Genomic DNA, 19,301 nt, shown 5'->3' with positions numbered 1-19,301 from the left:
GGCAGCGCCACACATTATATAGATCAGAGGTGTACAAGAACTGTTGTAAGGTAGCTCTTGCATTTCCTTGAGATGGGGAACAATCTAGAGTTGTATCTGCAACACTATTAAAGTCACCGCAGTAAACCGTGAGGCCCTTCTTAACGCGATCCACCTTCCTTGTCAATGCTCTCAAAAATCGGATTTGACCCTTGTTAGGGGCATATAAATTTACTATTGTATATGTGATATTGTTTATATCCCAGATCAGTATTAAATACCGTCCTGCTTCGTCAGAGATAGAATAATGTAGCTGAAAAGCCACGGAATTCTTAATAGCAGTGAGCACTCCCCTCTTTTTAGAAATGCCAGAGGAGAAGAATACGTGTGGGTAAGGGTTATCCGAGCATTTAGGTGAATTGGATCGCGCAAAGTGGGTCTCCTGGACACAAACGATATCGCCCTTGAGGACTCGCGCCTCTCTCCAGAGGGATCTGTGTTTAACTTCTTCCGGCCCTTGCTATAGCCGAAAGACGGCTACAGCGCGGACTCGAATTTCCGGGAGGCCGTCTTTATACGGCCTCCCAGTGACAGGCTCCCCGCGCGCTCCCGCGAGCGCGCATCGGGGAAAATCTGTGTCGGCCGTGTCCCTTGGACACAGCCAATCACAGATCGTGGTAAATGGCCAATCACAGCGGCCATTTACCACGTGATCGGCCCATGCAGTGAGAGATGATCTCATATGTAAACATATGAGATCATCTCTCATCGCCAGCGCTCCCTCCTCACACAGAGACTGCATTGTGAGGAAGGAGAGAGCAGATCAGCCGTTAGGGGACACAGAAAAATGTAATCAGGGCACTGATCACCAGTGCCCTGATTACAACAGAGGTAAATAAAATACAATAAGAGCCCACCATCAGTGCCCACAGTGCCATCCATCAGTGCCCACAATCAGTGCCCATAGTGCTGCCAGTCAGTGCCCATCAGTGCCTGCTCATCTAGGCACTGATAAGCACTGACTAGCAGCACTATGGGCACTGAGTGTGGGCACTGATGATGCTGCCCATCAGTGCTCATCAGTGCTCATCAGTGCCACCCGTCAGTGTCCATCAGTGCCACCCGTCAGTGTCTAGCAGTGCCGCCTCTTAGTGCCCATCAGTGCCGCCCGTCAGTGCCGCCTCTCAGTGCCCAGCAGTGCCACCTCTCAGTGCCCAGCAGTGCCATCTATCAGTGCTCATCAGTGCCGCCTCTCAGTGCCGCCTATCAGTGCTCATCATCAGTGCGGCATATTAGTACCTTCTCATGAGTGCCACCTCATCAGTGCCCATAAGTGCCACCTCATCAGTGCCCATAAGTGCCACCTCATCAGTGCCCATCAGTGCAGCCTATCAGTGCCCATCAGTGCCGCCTCATCAGCGCACATCAGTGAAGGAGAAAAATGTATTTATTTTCAAAATTTACTCGCAGAAAATAAGAAAAACTTTTTTTTTTTTCAAAATTTTCTGTCTTTTTTCTTTTTTTTTTTGTAAGAAATAAAAAACCCAGAGATGATCAAATACCACCAAAAGAAAGCTCTATTTGTGTGAAAAAAATGATAAAAATGTCATATGGGTACCGTGTAGCATGACCGCGCAATTGTCATTCAAAGCGTGAGAGTACTGAAAGCTGAAAATTGGCCTGGGCAGGAAGGGGGTGAAAGTGCCCGGTAGGCAAGTGGTTAAATGGGCTATTAAGGCCATGAGCATTTATAGTAACTATTTTAACAGTCATTTAAGTGTTCAGGGTGATCGCCAGACCACCAATCAGTCCATAAAAAGATCCAATACGGGAGAAACATATGTATAACAAAATAAACAGTACCTGCTGCCAAGACAAGGTGAGACAACCATGTGACGGCGTCCCCCTCTTGTGACTGATGGTGAAAAAAACAACCTTGGTCATGAGCTTGGTGGTTTCCAGAGTGTGAGTAGCAAATATTGAGGCTAAAACAAAAAGAAACAAAAAGGGAGATAGCATGGAAATAACAGAAAACAAGTAAACAGGAGTAAGGGGAAAACCCCATCATGCGATCAATATTGCAGGTAGTGGTAAAGGGGGTAATAGCACCGGTCACCCGGTCGTCTCCTAAAATCCAGCTGTGCTGAAAAAACAAGGTGGAGATAAATTCGGAAATTAAAAATTTCATCTCTTGACACGTCGCCATTCTGGTTCCAGGTGGGATGGTGAATCTGAGGGATGTGAGGAATTTTACGGCTCTGGGAGAAGACCAGTGGTGTAGCGTGGGCTGTCAGCACCCGGGGCAAGGCAAGTAATTTGGGCCCCCTAACCCGCAGAATTTTAGCACTCGAGTCTCTTCCACTAGAGTAGTTAAAGAAACCCTTACCCCCTAAGCACATGTATTGTTTGTTATGAAAATACTGATGCAATTAAAGTAAAATGCATCTAAATACAAGTTTGAATGACCAGCGTGCCCCCTCTCAATGCAGAATGACCAGCGTGCCCCCTTTCAATGCAGAATGACAAGCGTGCCCCCTCTCAATGCAGAATGACCAGCATGCCCCCTTTCAATGCAGAATGACCAGCTGCCCCCTTTCAATGCAGAGTGACCAGCGTGCCCCCTTTCAATGCAGAATGACTAACATGCCCCCTTTCAATGCAGAGAGACCAGTGTGCCCCTTTTCAATGCAGAATGACCAGCGTGCCCCCTTTCAATGCATAGAGACCAGCGTGCCGCCTTTCAATGCAGAGTGACCAGCATGTCCCCTTTCAAAGCAGAGAGACCAGCTGCCCCCTTTCAATGCAAAATGACCAGCGTGCCCCCTTTCAATGCAGAATGACCAGCGTGCCAGCTTTCAATGCAGAATGACCAGCGTGCCCGCTTTCAATGCAGAGAGACCAGCGTGCCCCCTTTCAATGCAGAGAGACCAGCATGCCCCCTTCAATTGCTCCTCGGGCAAATGGCATGCGTTCGCCTTTCGGCCAATCAGGAAGCGGGTCTCGGACCCGCTTCCTGATTTGCCAGGAGGAGGATCCATGTGACAATAGCAAATTTTCATTCGCTATTGTCACACAATGGGTGGGCTCTGGGCGCACTGCTCTGCGCCCCGGGTCCACCCTTTTTTGAAGCCTATTAGAGCCTCTGGCACTAATCAGGTGATTAAAAAAAACCCACTCTGTGACAGCGCCAGGCTGCTGACTCACTCGCTGCTAAACTGACTGAGCAGTGAGGAGAGGCAGCATAGGCGGGGCTTGGCTTGCAACGCCACCCCACCCTACACCAATGGACAGGTGAGGCACAGTCCAGCCCCGCCCGACCCACCATTTTCAGCCATAGGGCGGCCGCGCTGGACATCTCCCAGCCTAAAGATGGAGGCAGCCGCAGACAGTGTGTGAACTGTGTATGTCAGAGTCCGACAGACAGAGTGACACTGTGGATGCGCCCCCCCCAGATGTTGCACCCGGTGCGACTGGCCCCCCCTGCACCCCCCACGCTACGCCACTGGAGAAGACCCCACTGCTTGGTCAGTGCAAAACCATCTTCCACTGAGCGAATGACATGCGTGCGGCCCTCCCTCACGATGAGTAGTTTGGTGGGAAATCCCCAGGAGTAAATTATACGGTTGTTCCGGAGCAGCTTGGTTAAAAGGTATCAGTTTCTTCCTTGCATTCATGGTATACTGAGACAGATCAGCATAAACAGAGATCCCATGGTATGGGTCAGGTAGTGGGGAGTTTTTTCTAGCATACCGCATGAGATCATCTTTGACGTGAAAAAAGTGTATTCGGGCAATAACGTCCCGCGGCACCTTGTCTGGTAGGTGTTGTGGTTTCAGTAAACGGTGGGCCCTGTCCACCACGACCTCTGCCGCTGGAGTGTCAGGCATAAGGGCTAGGAGTAATGCCTGCACATATGATCTCAAATCCGTAGGAGAAATCGACTCCGGAACACCGCAGAGCTTAACAATGTTGCGACGGGCCTGATCTTCTAAGTCCACCATTTTGCTTTTCAGTGCCTCCAGGTCATCACCCCTGTCATTATGTGCGTCCACTAGTTCATTATGTGCTATTGAGAAATCTTCCATCTTGGATTCTATGTGATCCACCCTTCCCCCCAGCTCAGTCACATCAGTAACACAGGCCATGATTTCTCTATGAAAGGAGCCATTAATGGATAAGAGCATATCTTTCATTGTGACATCTGTTAGGGGTTGCCCTGTGGTGGGGAAGTCCTTGATATTATCGTAAAACTCCAGAGTACTGTTTTGAGAAATGTCCCCCTCTTGGTTGTCACCCGCACACTGATGGTTCACTGACCTTCTAGGCGCAGTCTTCTGCGGGCTCTGGGATGGAGAGACTCCCTGAGAGGATCTGCTGCTAGCGGAAGGGGAGAGGGCACCTTCTGTCTGCCTGTGTCCCCGTGGATGCACGCCTTATGCTCCGGCGCCGTCTGCCTGTAAGAACGCCTTGGCGCCATCTTGGGAGCACGGGGTACTAGTGGAAACGAAGAAGTCAGTCAGTTTACGGGGTCCCCCATGGTTTTTTCGCTTCCTCATGATGGTCTAGAGGGTCGCTGGGGTCGGATGCAGAAAGTAGGAGCCAGAATCGCTTACCCTCGTCGCTTACTGATGCTTAGAAAGACCGGGAGAGACGGAGCTCTGCACTCACGCGGCCATCTCCTACGGCTGCTGGCCACTCCCCCCCCCCCCAATTCAAAAATTTTCATTCTTTTAGACCAATTTGTATTCTGCTACATATTTTTGGTAAAAAAAAAAAAATTGCAATAAGCAGATTTTGATTGGTTTGCGCAAAATTTATCGCATCTACAAACTAAGGGAAAGCATTATGTCATTTTTATTTATTTATTTTTTATTAGTAATGGCGGCGATCAGCGATTTTTAGCGGGACTGCAACATTGCGGCGGACAGATCGGACCCCTAAATGACATTTTTTGACACTTTCGGGGGGACCAGTGACATTACTACAGTAATCCGTGCTAAATAATATGCACTGTTACTGTAATAATGACACTGGCAGGGAAGGGGTTAACCTAGGGGTGATTAAAGGGTTAAATGTAAGCGCCATTGTGTTTAACAACTGTGGGGGGTGGGGCTTGTGAAATGACCATAGAGATCTGTGATCCTATATAGAAGGATCACAGGTGCTCTGTGATCATTTCAGAGAGAAGAACGGTCAGCTGTGCTTACAACAGCCGACCGTCCTTCTTTCTTAGCGGGGAGCGATCTCGGGTGCCGGTTCCGTGTATCGGCATCCCCGCTGCCTAGTGGGAGCGGGAGCGCGCCACCGGAAGCGCAAGCTCTCCCCTCCCAGCACCAAGCGTGCGTCCGACGTAGGGCTACGCGCAGGAGGGCCAGCCTGCCGCAGTAAATGTGCGGCAGGCGGTCCAGAAGCGGTTAACCACTTCTGGACCGGGCCTTTTTCTGACACTTTATAAGTTAAAATCAGTTTTTTTTTTTTTGCTAGAAAATTACTTAGAACCCCCAAACATTATACATAATTTTTTTGTAGCAGAGACCCTAGAGTACAGATGTCAAACACACGGCCCGCGAGCCGAATGCGGCCCCCCCAGGCCATTTCATGTGGCTCTCGCACCTCTCCTGCAGCTGCCCTTGTCTCTGCCCCCACCTTATCTCAGTAGTCGGCAGCAGAGAGGACAGAACTACTTTTCCAGATCCTGTGCTTCTCTGTGCAGCTGCAGAAAGGCTTGTCTTTGCCCCCCCCCTTCTCAGCAGTCTGCAGCAGAGAGGAGGACAGAATTCCTCCTACTGATTCTGCCCCTCTCTGTGCAGCCACAACACCACCTTGTCTCTGCCTCCCCTGGTCTCAGCATTCAGCAGACTCTGGAAGCTGACTCCAGCTCTCCTCTGGTTCTCCTCCAGACCCTGCACTTCTTTCCAGATCCACCTGCATCTTCTTCCTGGCAGAAGCACAAGGTAAGGGGGTGCATTGTGATGTAAGGAAGGGTGGGTGGCTCTTGACTTTTGATGGTGGGGGGGGCTCTTGGCCTCTCATGTAAGGGTGTAAGGGGTCCATGGGGTGCTCTGGACATCTAATCTCTAACAATATACTTTTATAAAAGTGTATTTTAGTCCTGCAAAAATTTGGCCTCTTTTGCTGCGTTAGAGAACAAGGGTTTGTTGTATGGGCGCTTCCGTGGAATACAGCAGGCTTTAGGTGAGACACTGCACTTCGGCAGCACTGGAGAGGAGAAGCTGCTCTGAAAGTGATAAAGATAAAAAGACAAGGCGCCTCTAAGTGCAGTAGGCTCTGAGTATTTATTAGGTTAAAAGTGTAAAAGCACTCACATTTGGTAAATGTGACATGGGCATAGCAAAGGATGGGTCCTCAATACCCCCTTATGGGAAAGTATTTCAGGGCTTGCTGGGACCCCTAGATCGCATTCCATCAGAGACCCTATAACATCTGAATGGGTCCTCAACACCCCCTTATGGGAAAGTATTTCAGGGCTTGCTGGAACCCCTAGACCGCATTCCATCAGAGACCCTATAACATCTGAATGGGTCCTCAACACCCCCTTATGGGAAAGTATTTCAGGGCTTGCTGGAACCCCTAGACCGCATTCCATCAGAGACCCTATAACATCTGAATGGGTCCTCAACACCCCCTTATGGGAAAGTATTTCAGGGCTTGCTGGAACCCCTAGACCGCATTCCATCAGAGACCCTATAACATCTGAACGGGTCCTCAACACCCCCTTATGGGAAAGTATTTCAGGGCTTGCTGGAACCCCTAGACCGCATTCCATCAGAGACCCTATAACATCTGAATGGGTCCTCAACACCCCCTTATGGGAAAGTATTTCAGGGCTTGCTGGAACCCCTAGACCGCATTCCATCAGAGACCCTATAACATCTGAACGGGTCCTCAACACCCCCTTATGGGAAAGTATTTCAGGGCTTGCTGGAACCCCTAGACCGCATTCCATCAGAGACCCTATAACATCTGAACGGGTCCTCAACACCCCCTTATGGGAAAGTATTTCAGGGCTTGCTGGAACCCCTAGACCGCATTCCATCAGAGACCCTATAACATCTGAATGGGTCCTCAACACCCCCTTATGGGAAAGTATTTCAGGGCTTGCTGGGACCCCTAGATCGCATTCCATCAGAGACCCTATAACATCTGAATGGGTCCTCAACACCCCCTTATGGGAAAGTATTTCAGGGCTTGCTGGAACCCCTAGACCGCATTCCATCAGAGACCCTATAACATCTGAATGGGTCCTCAACACCCCCTTATGGGAAAGTATTTCAGGGCTTGCTGGAACCCCTAGACCGCATTCCATCAGAGACCCTATAACATCTGAATGGGTCCTCAACACCCCCTTATGGGAAAGTATTTCAGGGCTTGCTGGAACCCCTAGACCGCATTCCATCAGAGACCCTAGAACATCTGAATGGGTCCTCAACACCCCCTTATGGGAAAGTATTTCAGGGCTTGCTGGAACCCCTAGACCGCATTCCATCAGAGACCCTATAACATCTGAACGGGTCCTCAACACCCCCTTATGGGAAAGTATTTCAGGGCTTGCTGGAACCCCTAGACCGCATTCCATCAGAGACCCTATAACATCTGAATGGGTCCTCAACACCCCCTTATGGGAAAGTATTTCAGGGCTTGCTGGAACCCCTAGACCGCATTCCATCAGAGACCCTATAACATCTGAATGGGTCCTCAACACCCCCTTATGGGAAAGTATTTCAGGGCTTGCTGGGACCCCTAGATCGCATTCCATCAGAGACCCTATAACATCTGAATGGGTCCTCAACACCCCCTTATGGGAAAGTATTTCAGGGCTTGCTGGAACCCCTAGACCGCATTCCATCAGAGACCCTATAACATCTGAATGGGTCCTCAACACCCCCTTATGGGAAAGTATTTCAGGGCTTGCTGGAACCCCTAGACTACATTCCATCAGAGACCCTATAACATCTGAATGGGTCCTCAACACCCCCCTTATGGGAAAGTATTTGAGGGCTTGCTGGAACCCCTAGACCGCATTCCATCAGAGACCCTATAACATCTGAATGGGTCCTCAACACCCCCTTATGGGAAAGTATTTCAGGGCTTGCTGGAACCCCTAGACCGCATTCCATCAGAGACCCTATAACATCTGAATGGGTCCTCAACACCCCCTTATGGGAAAGTATTTCAGGCCTTGCTGGAACCCCTAGACCGCATTCCATCAGAGACCCTATAACATCTGAATGGGTCCTTAACACCCCCTTATGGGAAAGTATTTCAGGGCTTGCTGGAACCCCTAGACCGCATTCCATCAGAGACCCTATAACATCTGAATGGGTCCTCAACACCCCCTTATGGGAAAGTATTTCAGGGCTTGCTGGAACCCCTAGACCGCATTCCATCAGAGACCCTATAACATCTGAATGGGTCCTCAACACCCCCTTATGGGAAAGTATTTCAGGGCTTGCTGGAACCCCTAGACCGCATTCCATCAGAGACCCTATAACATCTGAACGGGTCCTCAACACCCCCTTATGGGAAAGTATTTCAGGGCTTGCTGGAACCCCTAGACCGCATTCCATCAGAGACCCTATAACATCTGAACGGGTCCTCAACACCCCCTTATGGGAAAGTATTTCAGGGCTTGCTGGAACCCCTAGACCGCATTCCATTAGAGACCCTATAACATCTGAATGGGTCCTCAACACCCCCTTATGGGAAAGTATTTCAGGGCTTGCTGGAACCCCTAGACCGCATTCCATCAGAGACCCTATAACATCTGAATGGGTCCTCAACACCCCCTTATGGGAAAGTATTTCAGGGCTTGCTGGAACCCCTAGACTGCATTCCATCAGAGACCCTATAACATCTGAATGGGTCCTCAACACCCTCTTATGGGAAAGTATTTCTGCACCTATAGACCTTTTTAATTGTTTTGTTGTATTTATGTTGGGTTGTATGCCCCGATGTCATACATGTTTTTTAATATATATGAATAAACAAGAATTTTATATATAACAGACTGTTATTTCTGATCGTCCCTCTCCCAATCGGAATAAGAAAGCCCCATCTTTTATCTCTTTTTTTTTTTCCTCGGGCATAGCAAAGATCTGTCTGCTGAGTGATGGCAATGAGGACATCCGGTGATCCGCTTCCTGTAGATGCGTCCTTTCGTCTGTGTCTCAGCTTAGTCGGCATGAGATTTCCTGAAGGCAGGGTGTGGACGGGTGGTGGGCGGTTACATGTTTCGGAGCTCAGCTCTTTCGTCAGACCTCCACCCACTGGAGGTAAAAGGACATTTATATAGGCAACTGAAATCGTTATTACATGGGACAGGTGCATTCAGGCAGAAGATAAATGGATAGGAAATTGATACCAGCATGTGCATACCCCTGAAAACTGGTAACCATTGCACAATTATCGCACATGTGAATACTACATTACCATGTTAAAAATATTTAAAAAATGTATAAAAATATATAAAAAAATATATATATATATGCACCCTCAGGACATAGTTCAGAAGTAGTTAAAAAAGGAACGAATATCACAATAAAAATAAGAGAATAAAAACAAAAACGCACATCCAGCACAAAATAATATTCAAAGAGACCCAAAAAGATATTCTATAATAGCGTATTAACTTCTAATTCCTCATTTATGCCCCCAGGTGACAAAACGTCAAGGGCATAAATCCAGTAGCTTTCTCTGCGACATAAACGCATGAACCTCTCTGCGGGGAAAAAAAAAATGCACATTCAGCGCGAAATAATATTCAAAGATACCCAAAAAGATATTCTATAATAAAGTGTTAATTTCTAATTCCTCATTTATGCCCCCAGGTGAAAAAACATCAAGGCCATAAATCCAGTAGGTTTCTCTGCGACATAAAAGCACGAACCTCTCTTCTCCAGAAAAGGTGGGGGGAATGGACTCTATGACCCATACTTTTAGGCCAGCACTAGATTTATTGTGGTGTTTTTTGAAATGTTGAGGTACACTGCGGTCGTCTTTACCTGCCTGAATTGCTCGGCGATGTTCTCCAAAGCGTTGTCTTAGCGGCTGTATAATGCGGCCTACATAATGTAGGCCACAGGGGCAGGATAGACAGTAAACCACATGTTCCGTAGAACAAGTGTAAAATTCTTTAACCAATTAAGCCCCAGACCAATTTCGGACACTTTTTGTTTACAAGTTAAAATCAGTATTTTTTCCTAGAAAACTACTTAGAACCCCCAAACATTATATATATATATATATATATATATATATTTTAGAAAAGACTCTGGAGAATAAAATGGCGGTCATTGCAATATTTTTTGTCACGCGGTATTTGCGCAGCGGTCTTTAAAACGCCGTTTGTTTGGAAAAATTACGAAAAATCACATTTCACTGCATTTAACCGCTTGCCGACTGCTCACAGTATATTTACTGCGGCAGTCAGCCCCTCACAGGCAGAGTGACGTAGGTCTACGTCGCTCGCCTGTGAGGCTCTGGGGAGCGAGCGCGCGCCCGCGGAGGCGCGCTACCGCTCCCGTGCGGTCACGGACCCCCCCCGCGCGTGTGACCAGCGGACCCGATGTCCGCCGGTCACTCGGCGATCGTCGGGGGAGAGGGAGAATGTCAGGCAGCTTGTGTAAACAAGCCACCTGTCATTCTCCTCGCTGTAAAGACACTGATCACACGGATCTACTATGTAGATCCGTTGATCAGTGTCCTTACAGCTCAAGCCACAGCCAATCACAGTAGAAAGCACGCCCCTAGGGACACACACAGCCCCTCCCTCCCAAATAAAGTTAACCCCTTCACTACCAGTGTATTTTTACAGTAACAGTGCATATGTATAGCACTGATTACTGTAGAAATGTCACTGGTAACCCCAAAAGTGTCAAAAATGTCAGTCAAGGGTCAGATCTGTCCGCCCCAATGTCGCAGTACCGCAAAAAAAATCGCAGATCGCCGCCATTACACGTTAAAAAAAAAAACACCAAAAATGACAGAAATCTTTCCCTTTGTTAGTAAACGCGATAACTTTTGCGCAAACCAATCAAAATACACTTTTTGCGATTTTTTTTTTACCAAACATAGGTAGCATAAAACAAATTGGCCGAAAATTTTAAAAAATTTTGATTTTTACATTTTTTTTGGGGGGAATTTCATATAAAAAAATGTGAAAAATATTGTTATTTTTGCAAAATGTACGCTCTTTTTTTGTTTATAGCGCAAAAAGTAAATTCGTTTAGATACATCGTCGCACGACCACGCAATTGTCTGTTAAAGTCACGCAGTGCCGAATCGCAAAATACCCCCTGGTCGTTTAGCAGGAAAATCCTCCGGGGCTTAAGTGGTTAAAAAAAACTAAACAGTAAAGTTAGCCTATTTTTTATTTTTTTTGTATATTGTGAAAGAGGATGCCACGCCGAGTAAATAGATACCCAACATGTTACGGTTTAAAATTGCGCACAACCGCGGAATGGCGACAAACTACGGTCAATAGAAATCTCCATAGGCGACGCTTTAAAAAATTTTAACGGTTACCGCTTTAGAGTTAGAGTGTAGCTCTTTTTTTTTAAATGATTGCTCACTCTCTGGCGATCGCGGCGATACCTCTCATGTGTGGTTTGAACAGTGATTTCATTTGCGGCTCGACTTCCATATGCGTTTTCTTTCATGCACGAGCTAACGGTGACGGGGGCGGCTAAAATTATTATTATTTTTTTTTTTTCTATTAGTTTTTTTTTTAACTTTATTACAGGTTTTAAAAAAAAAATTAAAATCTGATCACTTTTATTGCTGTCACAAGCAATGTAAACATCCCTTGGGACAGCAATATGCAGTGACAGGTACTCTTTATGGAGGGATCGAGGGTCTAAAAGACCCCAAACCCCTCCACTACACTTCCATGTATTCAAAACGCCGCAAACTGCATTTTTGAATACACAATTTTTTTTAATTTGCTGCCTTTAGCAGCAAAATGGACGCCGCCTCCGGGTTACGTCATCGGAGACCCGATCGAAGCCGCTTCCAACTTAGATCGGGACTCCATCCAGCCGGCGGACGTGCTGGCTGGGTGCTCGGGTCTCCCGGTGGGACGGGAGACTCGGGCAAAGCCGCGGGAGGCGGCGGGGACATCCCCTCCTGCTCGCCGGAGTAACGACAGAGCGGCTCCCGAGTCGCATCGGTTGTTACCGCCAGAAAGCCGACCGCCAGCTCTAAACAACAGTACTGGGGTGATGCCTCTAGCTAGAGGCATCATCCCGGAATAACCCCGCCAAGTCTGCCTACGTACCCCTACGTCACTTTGCGGTAAGTGGTTAATGGGGTAAATTTTACCCTTGACGGAAAACTCGTTTTGTCAATGTTGAACGAAACTACAAGTGAGGAACAGAGGTTTTTTGCACTTATACATTCCGCTAATGGAGAAGAATTTTAATGAGGGGGTATATTGGGTATATTATTTAGCCAGCGCGGATGGTGACAGCTATTATAATGGAGAAAGGAGTTCCTTCCCAGAAGTAGGTTTGTAATAGTTTCTCAAATAGATCTGACCATTTTCATGGTACAGATCCAAATCCAGAAATTCCAGGTGGTCCTTATCATGGACCGAGGTAAATGAAAGGCCCATGTCATTGTTATTGCAATGGCTGACAATAGAGGTATATCTTTTGCTGCTTTAACTGCGCTACACACAGTGACAACAGTTACTGGCCAATTATTTGTAGAACAGTTAGTAAGCACATATAGGGAACACATTTAACCCCTTGAGCATCCCCATTGTTAACCCCTGCCAGTGTCATTTATACAGTAACAGTGCATATTATTTAGCACTGATCACTCTATTGGTGTCACTGGTCCCCAAAAAGTGTCACTTAGTGTAAGATTTGTCCACCGCAATGTCGCAGTCCCGATTAAAAATCTCTCATCGCCGCCATTACTAATAAAAAAAAAAAAAAAGTCCATAAATCTATCCTGTAGTTTGTAAACGCTATAACTTTTGCGCAAACCAATTATATTTGGCTTATTATTATAAGCTTCAGATGACGCCCAGGAGGAGGGGCGAAACGCGTCAAGCAGGAATCTAGCGTCATACGTCACTTTTGGACGGTGGAACGCACCGACGCCATTCCGGTTTAGTGGTGAACGCGCGCTGAGATAGCGCTCTCCCACAAACGGCCAGCAGAATATCATTATCTATATGTAAGTGGAATAATTTGTTTTGTATTAAAATAAACAAACGATTTTACACTATGGAGGCTCTTTTTTGATTATATGCATTTTGGCACTGGAGAGTCTACTGGGAGAACCTTCCATTCCAGGAATAAGCAAGTGGCAAAGCAAGACTCTGTATATTGAAAGGCAATACATACTTCATTTCCCCATTCGTCCGGTAAGTGGGGACACAAGAGGGGAGCACAGAGTGATCTGCACAAATCAAAATCAAAGCACGAGCACTTTATTTATTTCACAAGAACTATTTATTCATTCATTTATTCATGTATTTGATCATCAGCATATTTATTTAATAGCACAAGCACTTTATTTCACAAGGACTTTTTTTGATCAAGCATAAGGACAATCCTATTTATTTTTATTATATTTACTATCATCATGAATTGTTGATGCATATTTATGGTTTGTTTGTGTCTATCCTGTACTTTGTAAACGCTATAACTTTTGCGCAAACCAATTATATTAGGCTTATTATTATAAGCTTCAGATGACGCCCAGGAGGAGGGGCGAAACGCGTCAAGAAGGAATCTAGCGTCATACGTCACTTTTGGTCGGTGGAAAGCACCGACGCCATTCCAGTTTAGTGGTGAACGCACGCTGAGACGTAGCAGATGTAGCACCCTCCTATGTAGGTGCTAGGAAAAAGCATATTTGTGGCCCTGTCTGCTTATCAGGAGGGCCTGATCTATTAGTTTAGCCTGTCACATGTTTCCAGGTGTGATTCACTGGGTCTGAGGGAGTGTCCCCACTGCAGCCAATGAGGGAGCTTGTTGGACAGTGGAGGAAACCCAGCCAGTGGCACACACTGTTTTATGTCAGTTCCAGTGGGAAGGCATTCCTGCAATGCATCCTGGGATTACACATAAATAAGAAGGGAGCATGTGACAGGGTGTATTTTGGCGGGAGCATCAGTTCAAGGATGAGGTGACATCTATCTCTCTTCCTGTAGAAGTGTGAAGGTGGTCCAGGCAGTCGGCCTAGGGACCGAAGGTTGAGCTGGGCTGCAAGGGATCCAGAGTTGCTGACCGAGTGGAGCTGCTGGGCAGAGAGCTTCAGGAAAAACAGTGTCGTGAGTACTCAAGATCTGCCCAGGGGTCTGCCTAAGAGAGGGGACCACTCCAGAGAGGTCAAAGGGGATCCAGGAGCCAGCTAACCAGGAGTGCACAGTAAAGGGGGTGCCAAGTAGTAAAGCCCTGAAGTTTGGGGAGAAAAGAGGGCACCAGGAAGGGCCCTGAAGTGTTCAGCAATACAGTTTGCATTAAAGTCAGCTACTTCAGGAAGGAGTACTTTGGGGAGCTCAAAGGGACTTTTCCACAGTCAGAGGTGAAGTTCTAGTAACTGGCCTAGCCGAGGCCAGCATCAGTCAGTGTTAACCAGTGTCAGTGAAGCGTTAACCACTTACCGCAAACTGACATATATATACACGTCTGCAGACTTTGCGGGATTATACCGGGATGATGCCTCTAGCTAGAGGCATCATCCCGGTACCGTGGTTTACAGCCAACGGTCGGCTTTCCGTCGGTAACGACCGATGCGGCTCCGGACCCGCTCGATCGTTACCCGGGTGAGCGGGAGGGGACGTCCCCCCCTCCCGCCGCCTTCCGTGACTTCACCCGGGCCTCCCGCCCCACTGGGAGACCCGAGCACCCAGCCGGCGCGTCCGTCGGCTGGATGGAGTCCCGATCAAAGCCGGAAGCGGCTTCGATCAGGGCTCCGATGACGTAACCCGGAGGCGGCGTCCATGATATCACTTCCGGGTTACTCTGCTGCAAAAGGCGGCAAATTTAAAAAACGGCTGTATGCAAAAATGCCGTTTTCTGAGTTTTGCATACATGGAAGTGTAGTGGAGGGGTTTGGGGTCTTTTAGACCCTCGATCCCTCCATAAAGGGTACCTGTCACTGCATATTGGTGTCACAAGGGATGTTTACATTGCTTGTGACAGCAATAAAAGCGATCAGATTTTTTTTTTAAAAAAACCTATAATAAAGTTAAAAAAAAAAAAAACAAATAGGAAAAAAAATAAAAATAAATTTTAGGGGCCCCCGTCACCGTTAGCTTGCGCACAAAAAAAACATATACGGAAGTCGAGCCGCGAATGAATCGCTGTTCAAACCACACATGTGAGGTATCGCCGCGATCGCCAGAGCGTGAGCAATAATTTAAAAAAAGAGCTACACTCTAACTCTAAACTGGTAACCGTTAAAAAAATTAAAGCGTCGCCTATTGAGATTTCTATTGACCGTAGTTTGTCGCCATCCCACGGGTGTGCGCAATTTTAAACCATAACATGTTGGGTATCTGTTTACTCGGCGTGACATCATCCTTCACAATATACAAAAAAAAATGTTCTAACTTTACTGTTTAGTATTTTTTAAATGCAGTGAAATTAAATTTTTTTGTAATTTTTCCAAAAAAATTGCGTTTTAAAGACCGCTGCGCAAATACCGCGTGACAAAAAATATTGCAATGACCGACATTTTATTCTCCAGAGTCTTTGCTAAAAAAATATACATAATGTCTGGGGGTTCTAAGTAGTTTTCTAGGAAAAAAATACTGATTTTAACTTGTGAACAAAAAGTGTCCGAAATAGGGCTGGGGCTTAAGTGGTTTTAACCAGCGTCAGTGAAGTGTTAATCAGCGTCAAGCAGTATTTTTCAGTGTCCCTGCCTAATTGTGCATAGTTCAGTTGTTTGAGAATCCCACTCATCCCTTCTCCCATCCAAGTTCTCCATTAAACCCTAAAAACCAAAGAAACTGGCCTGGTTCTTGTCTAAGGTGCTCACACTTAAAAAACATGCTTAAAGGTAGTTGTTGCTAGCGGAAACCCAGGGGGACCCACACTGAGCAGCTCCCTTGGGAGTAGTGCTACAAAAATTTAACACTTTATATTCACTTGTTACCTAGAGCATCGCTGAAACCTACATTATTAATTTAGTCAAGGTTTACATTGCCTTACAGTGGGTACGGAAAGTATTCAGACCCCCTTAAATTTTTCACTCTTTGTTATATTGCAGCCATTTGCTAAAATCATTTAGGTTCATTCTTCTTCCTCATGAATGTACACATAGCACCCCATACTGACAGAAAAACACAGAATTGTTGACATTGTTGCAGATTTATTAAAAAAGAAAAACTGAAATATCACATGGTCCTAAGTATTCAGACCCTTTGCTCAGTATTTAGTAGAAGCCCCCTTTTGATCTAATACAGCCAGGAGTCTTTTTGGGAAAGATGCAACAAGTCTTTCACACCTGGATTTGGGGATCCTCTGCCATTCCTCCTTGCAGATCCTCTCCAGTTCTGTCAGGTTGGAAGGTAAACGTTGGTGGACAGCCATTTTTAGGTCTCTCCAGAGATGCTCAATTGGGTTTAAGTCAGGGCTCTGGCTGGGCCATTCAAGAACAGTCACGGAGTTGTTGTGAAGCCACTCCTTCGTTATTTTAGCTGTGTGCTTAGGGTCATTGTCTTGTTGGAAGGTAAACCTTCGGCCCAGTCTGAGGTCCAGAGCACTCTGGAGAAGGTTTTTGTCCAGGATATCCCTGTACTTGGCCGCATTCATCTTTCCCTTGATTGCAAACAGTCGTCCTGTCCCTGCAGCTGAAAAACACCCCCACAGCATGATGCTGCCACCACCATGCTTCACTGTTGGGACTGTATTGGACAGGTGATGAGCAGTGCCTGGTTTTCTCCACACATACCGCTTAGAATTAAGGCCAAAAAGTTCTATTTTGGTCTCATCAGACCAGAGAATCTTATTTCTCACCATCTTGGAGTCCTTCAGGTGTTTTTTAGCAAACTCCATGCAGGCTTTCATGTGTCTTACACTGAGGAGAGGCTTCCGTCGGGCCACTCTGCCATAAAGCCCCGACTGGTGGAGGGCTGCAGTGATGGTTGACTTTCTACAACTTTCTCCCATCTCCTGACTGCATCTCTGGAGCTCAGCCACAGTGATCTTTGGGTTCTTCTTTACCTCTCTCACCAAGGCTCTTCTCCCCCGATAGCTCAGTTTGGCCGGACTGCCAACTCTAGGAAGGGTTCTGGTCGTCCCAAACGTCTTCCATTCGAGGATTATGGAGGCCACTGTGCTCTTAGGAACCTTAAGTGCAGCAGAAATCTTTTTGTAACCTTGGCCAGATCTGTGCCTTGCCACAATTCTGTCTCTGAGCTCTTCAGGCAGTTCCTTTGACCTCATGATTCTCATTTGCTCTGACATGCATTGTGATCTGGAAGGTCTTATATAGACAGGTGTGTGGCTTTCCTAATCAAGTCCAATCAGTATAATCAAACACAGCTGGACTCAAATGAAGGTGTAGAACCATCTCAAGGATGATCAGAAGAAAGGGAAAGCACCTGAGTTAAATATATGAGTGTCACAGCAAAGGGTCTGAATACTTAGGACCATGTGATATTTCAGTTTTTCTTTTTGAATAAATCTGCAACAATGTCAACAATTCTGTGTTTTTCTGTCAGTATGGGGTGCTATGTGTACATTCATGAGGAAGAAGAATGAACTTAAATGATTTTAGCAAATGGCTGCAATATAACAAAGAGTGAAAAATGTAAGGGGGTCTGAATACTTTCCGTACCCACTTTATATCAGCAGCAGCCTAGGATTGGGAATTAACAATAAATGTATGTAGGAAGAGCAGCGCTGATACACATTTGATATTTCAACCTTTTAACATGATTGTTAAAATTTGTGGACAAAAAAAATCTTGTTATGATTTATTGGGAGTGAGAGAGTTGTTCCTCATCATCCAGACATGGAGTAGTCATCTCAATCTTACATAGAGCACCTGAAGAGTCTTTTGGTGGCATTCTGCACATCCTGATTCCTCAGAGTATAAATAAAAGGGTTTAGCATTGGCGTCACCACCGTAAAAAATATTGCGGCAACGCGATCAACTTGTAGAGACTCCTCTGTGATTGGACGCACATAGGTGAATATTGCCGTGCCATACAACAAAACAACCACCGCCAGATGCGATGCGCAGGTGGAGAAGGCCCTGAGTCTTCCCGTTGAGGAGCTGATCTGAAGGAGGGCAGAACTGATGAACATATAGGACAGGAGAGTCAGGAAGAAGGACATCATGACTAAGGATCCCGTCACCATCGCTAGTAAGTAGGCATTGAGTGTGGTGTCGGCGCATGCCAGTTTCAGCAATGGTTTGATGTCACAGAAAAAGTGATTGACTCTATTAGGACCACAGAACGGAAGCTGAGCTGTGAACAGCGTATGCATTAATGAGTGTAGGAAGCCAATCATCCAGGAGCCAAGGGCTAACAAGACGCACATCCTTCTGTTCATTATCCCACAGTAATGCAGAGGCTTGCAGATGGCCACATAGCGGTCATAGGACATGGCCGTCAGAAGAAGAACTTCAGAGCTGCCCAGAAAGTGGAAGAAATGCATCTGAGCCAGACAGGCCGTCACGGAAATCACCTTCTGCTGGGTCAACAAATTCTGGAGCATCTTGGGGACAGTGACGGAGGAGAAGCAGATATCAAAGAAGGACAAGTTACCCAGAAAGAAGTACATTGGGGTGCGCAGAGTTTGTTCTAGAATAACAATGAGTATAATGAAGGCATTTCCTATAAGGTTCAATGCGTATGTTATCAGGAATATTAGGAAAAGGATCCTCTGCAGTGATGGCTCCTCTGTCAGCCCCAAGAGGAGAAATCCATCTATGAGGGTCCAGTTTAGTGAATCTGGTGACATCTGACTCATTTTCCATAAATAATCACATGAAGCCACTCAACCAGGACACTTGAATCTCCAAAGGGACAGCTGAAACAAGAGGGACAAGTGACATTAAACCACACAATATATATATAGGGTCATAAAAATGGAACAGTTATCTGTCTCTTATTTACATAGTTACATAGTGAGACGAGACCCTTGCTCGCTCTGTCCGCTCTCCCAACACTCCTCTGTTTCTAGTGAGTCAGCTTGCAGATCGCAACGTCTGAAGGTTCGGTCAACCAAGGATCCGGGATCCGAACTACAGCTATGTGCCGTCCGGAAACTATTAGAACACACACCAGGCAGGCTGTATGTAAGTTCAAACAGGAAGACCATTTATTG

The 19,301-nt window shown here is 46.5% G+C and overlaps 1 protein-coding gene across 1 annotated transcript; it reads right to left on the bottom strand.

Annotated features, from left to right (window-relative positions):
* Positions 1-17,999: 17,999 nt before the first annotated feature.
* On the bottom strand, positions 18,000-18,944 carry LOC309548315 (olfactory receptor 12D1-like; the record flags this gene model as incomplete). Its single annotated transcript, XM_082248254.1, has 1 exon — positions 18,000-18,944. One exon carries the CDS (start codon positions 18,942-18,944, stop codon positions 18,000-18,002), a length of 945 nt encoding a protein of 314 aa, XP_082104380.1.
* Positions 18,945-19,301: the final 357 nt, after the last annotated feature.

Source organism: Pelophylax lessonae, assembly GCF_965119305.1.
Source record: "Pelophylax lessonae genome assembly, chromosome: 2".
NCBI classification, from domain to species: domain Eukaryota; kingdom Metazoa; phylum Chordata; class Amphibia; order Anura; family Ranidae; genus Pelophylax; species Pelophylax lessonae.
Note: the sequence above shows the minus strand (reverse complement) of the source record. Positions and strands in the feature narration are given on the sequence as shown.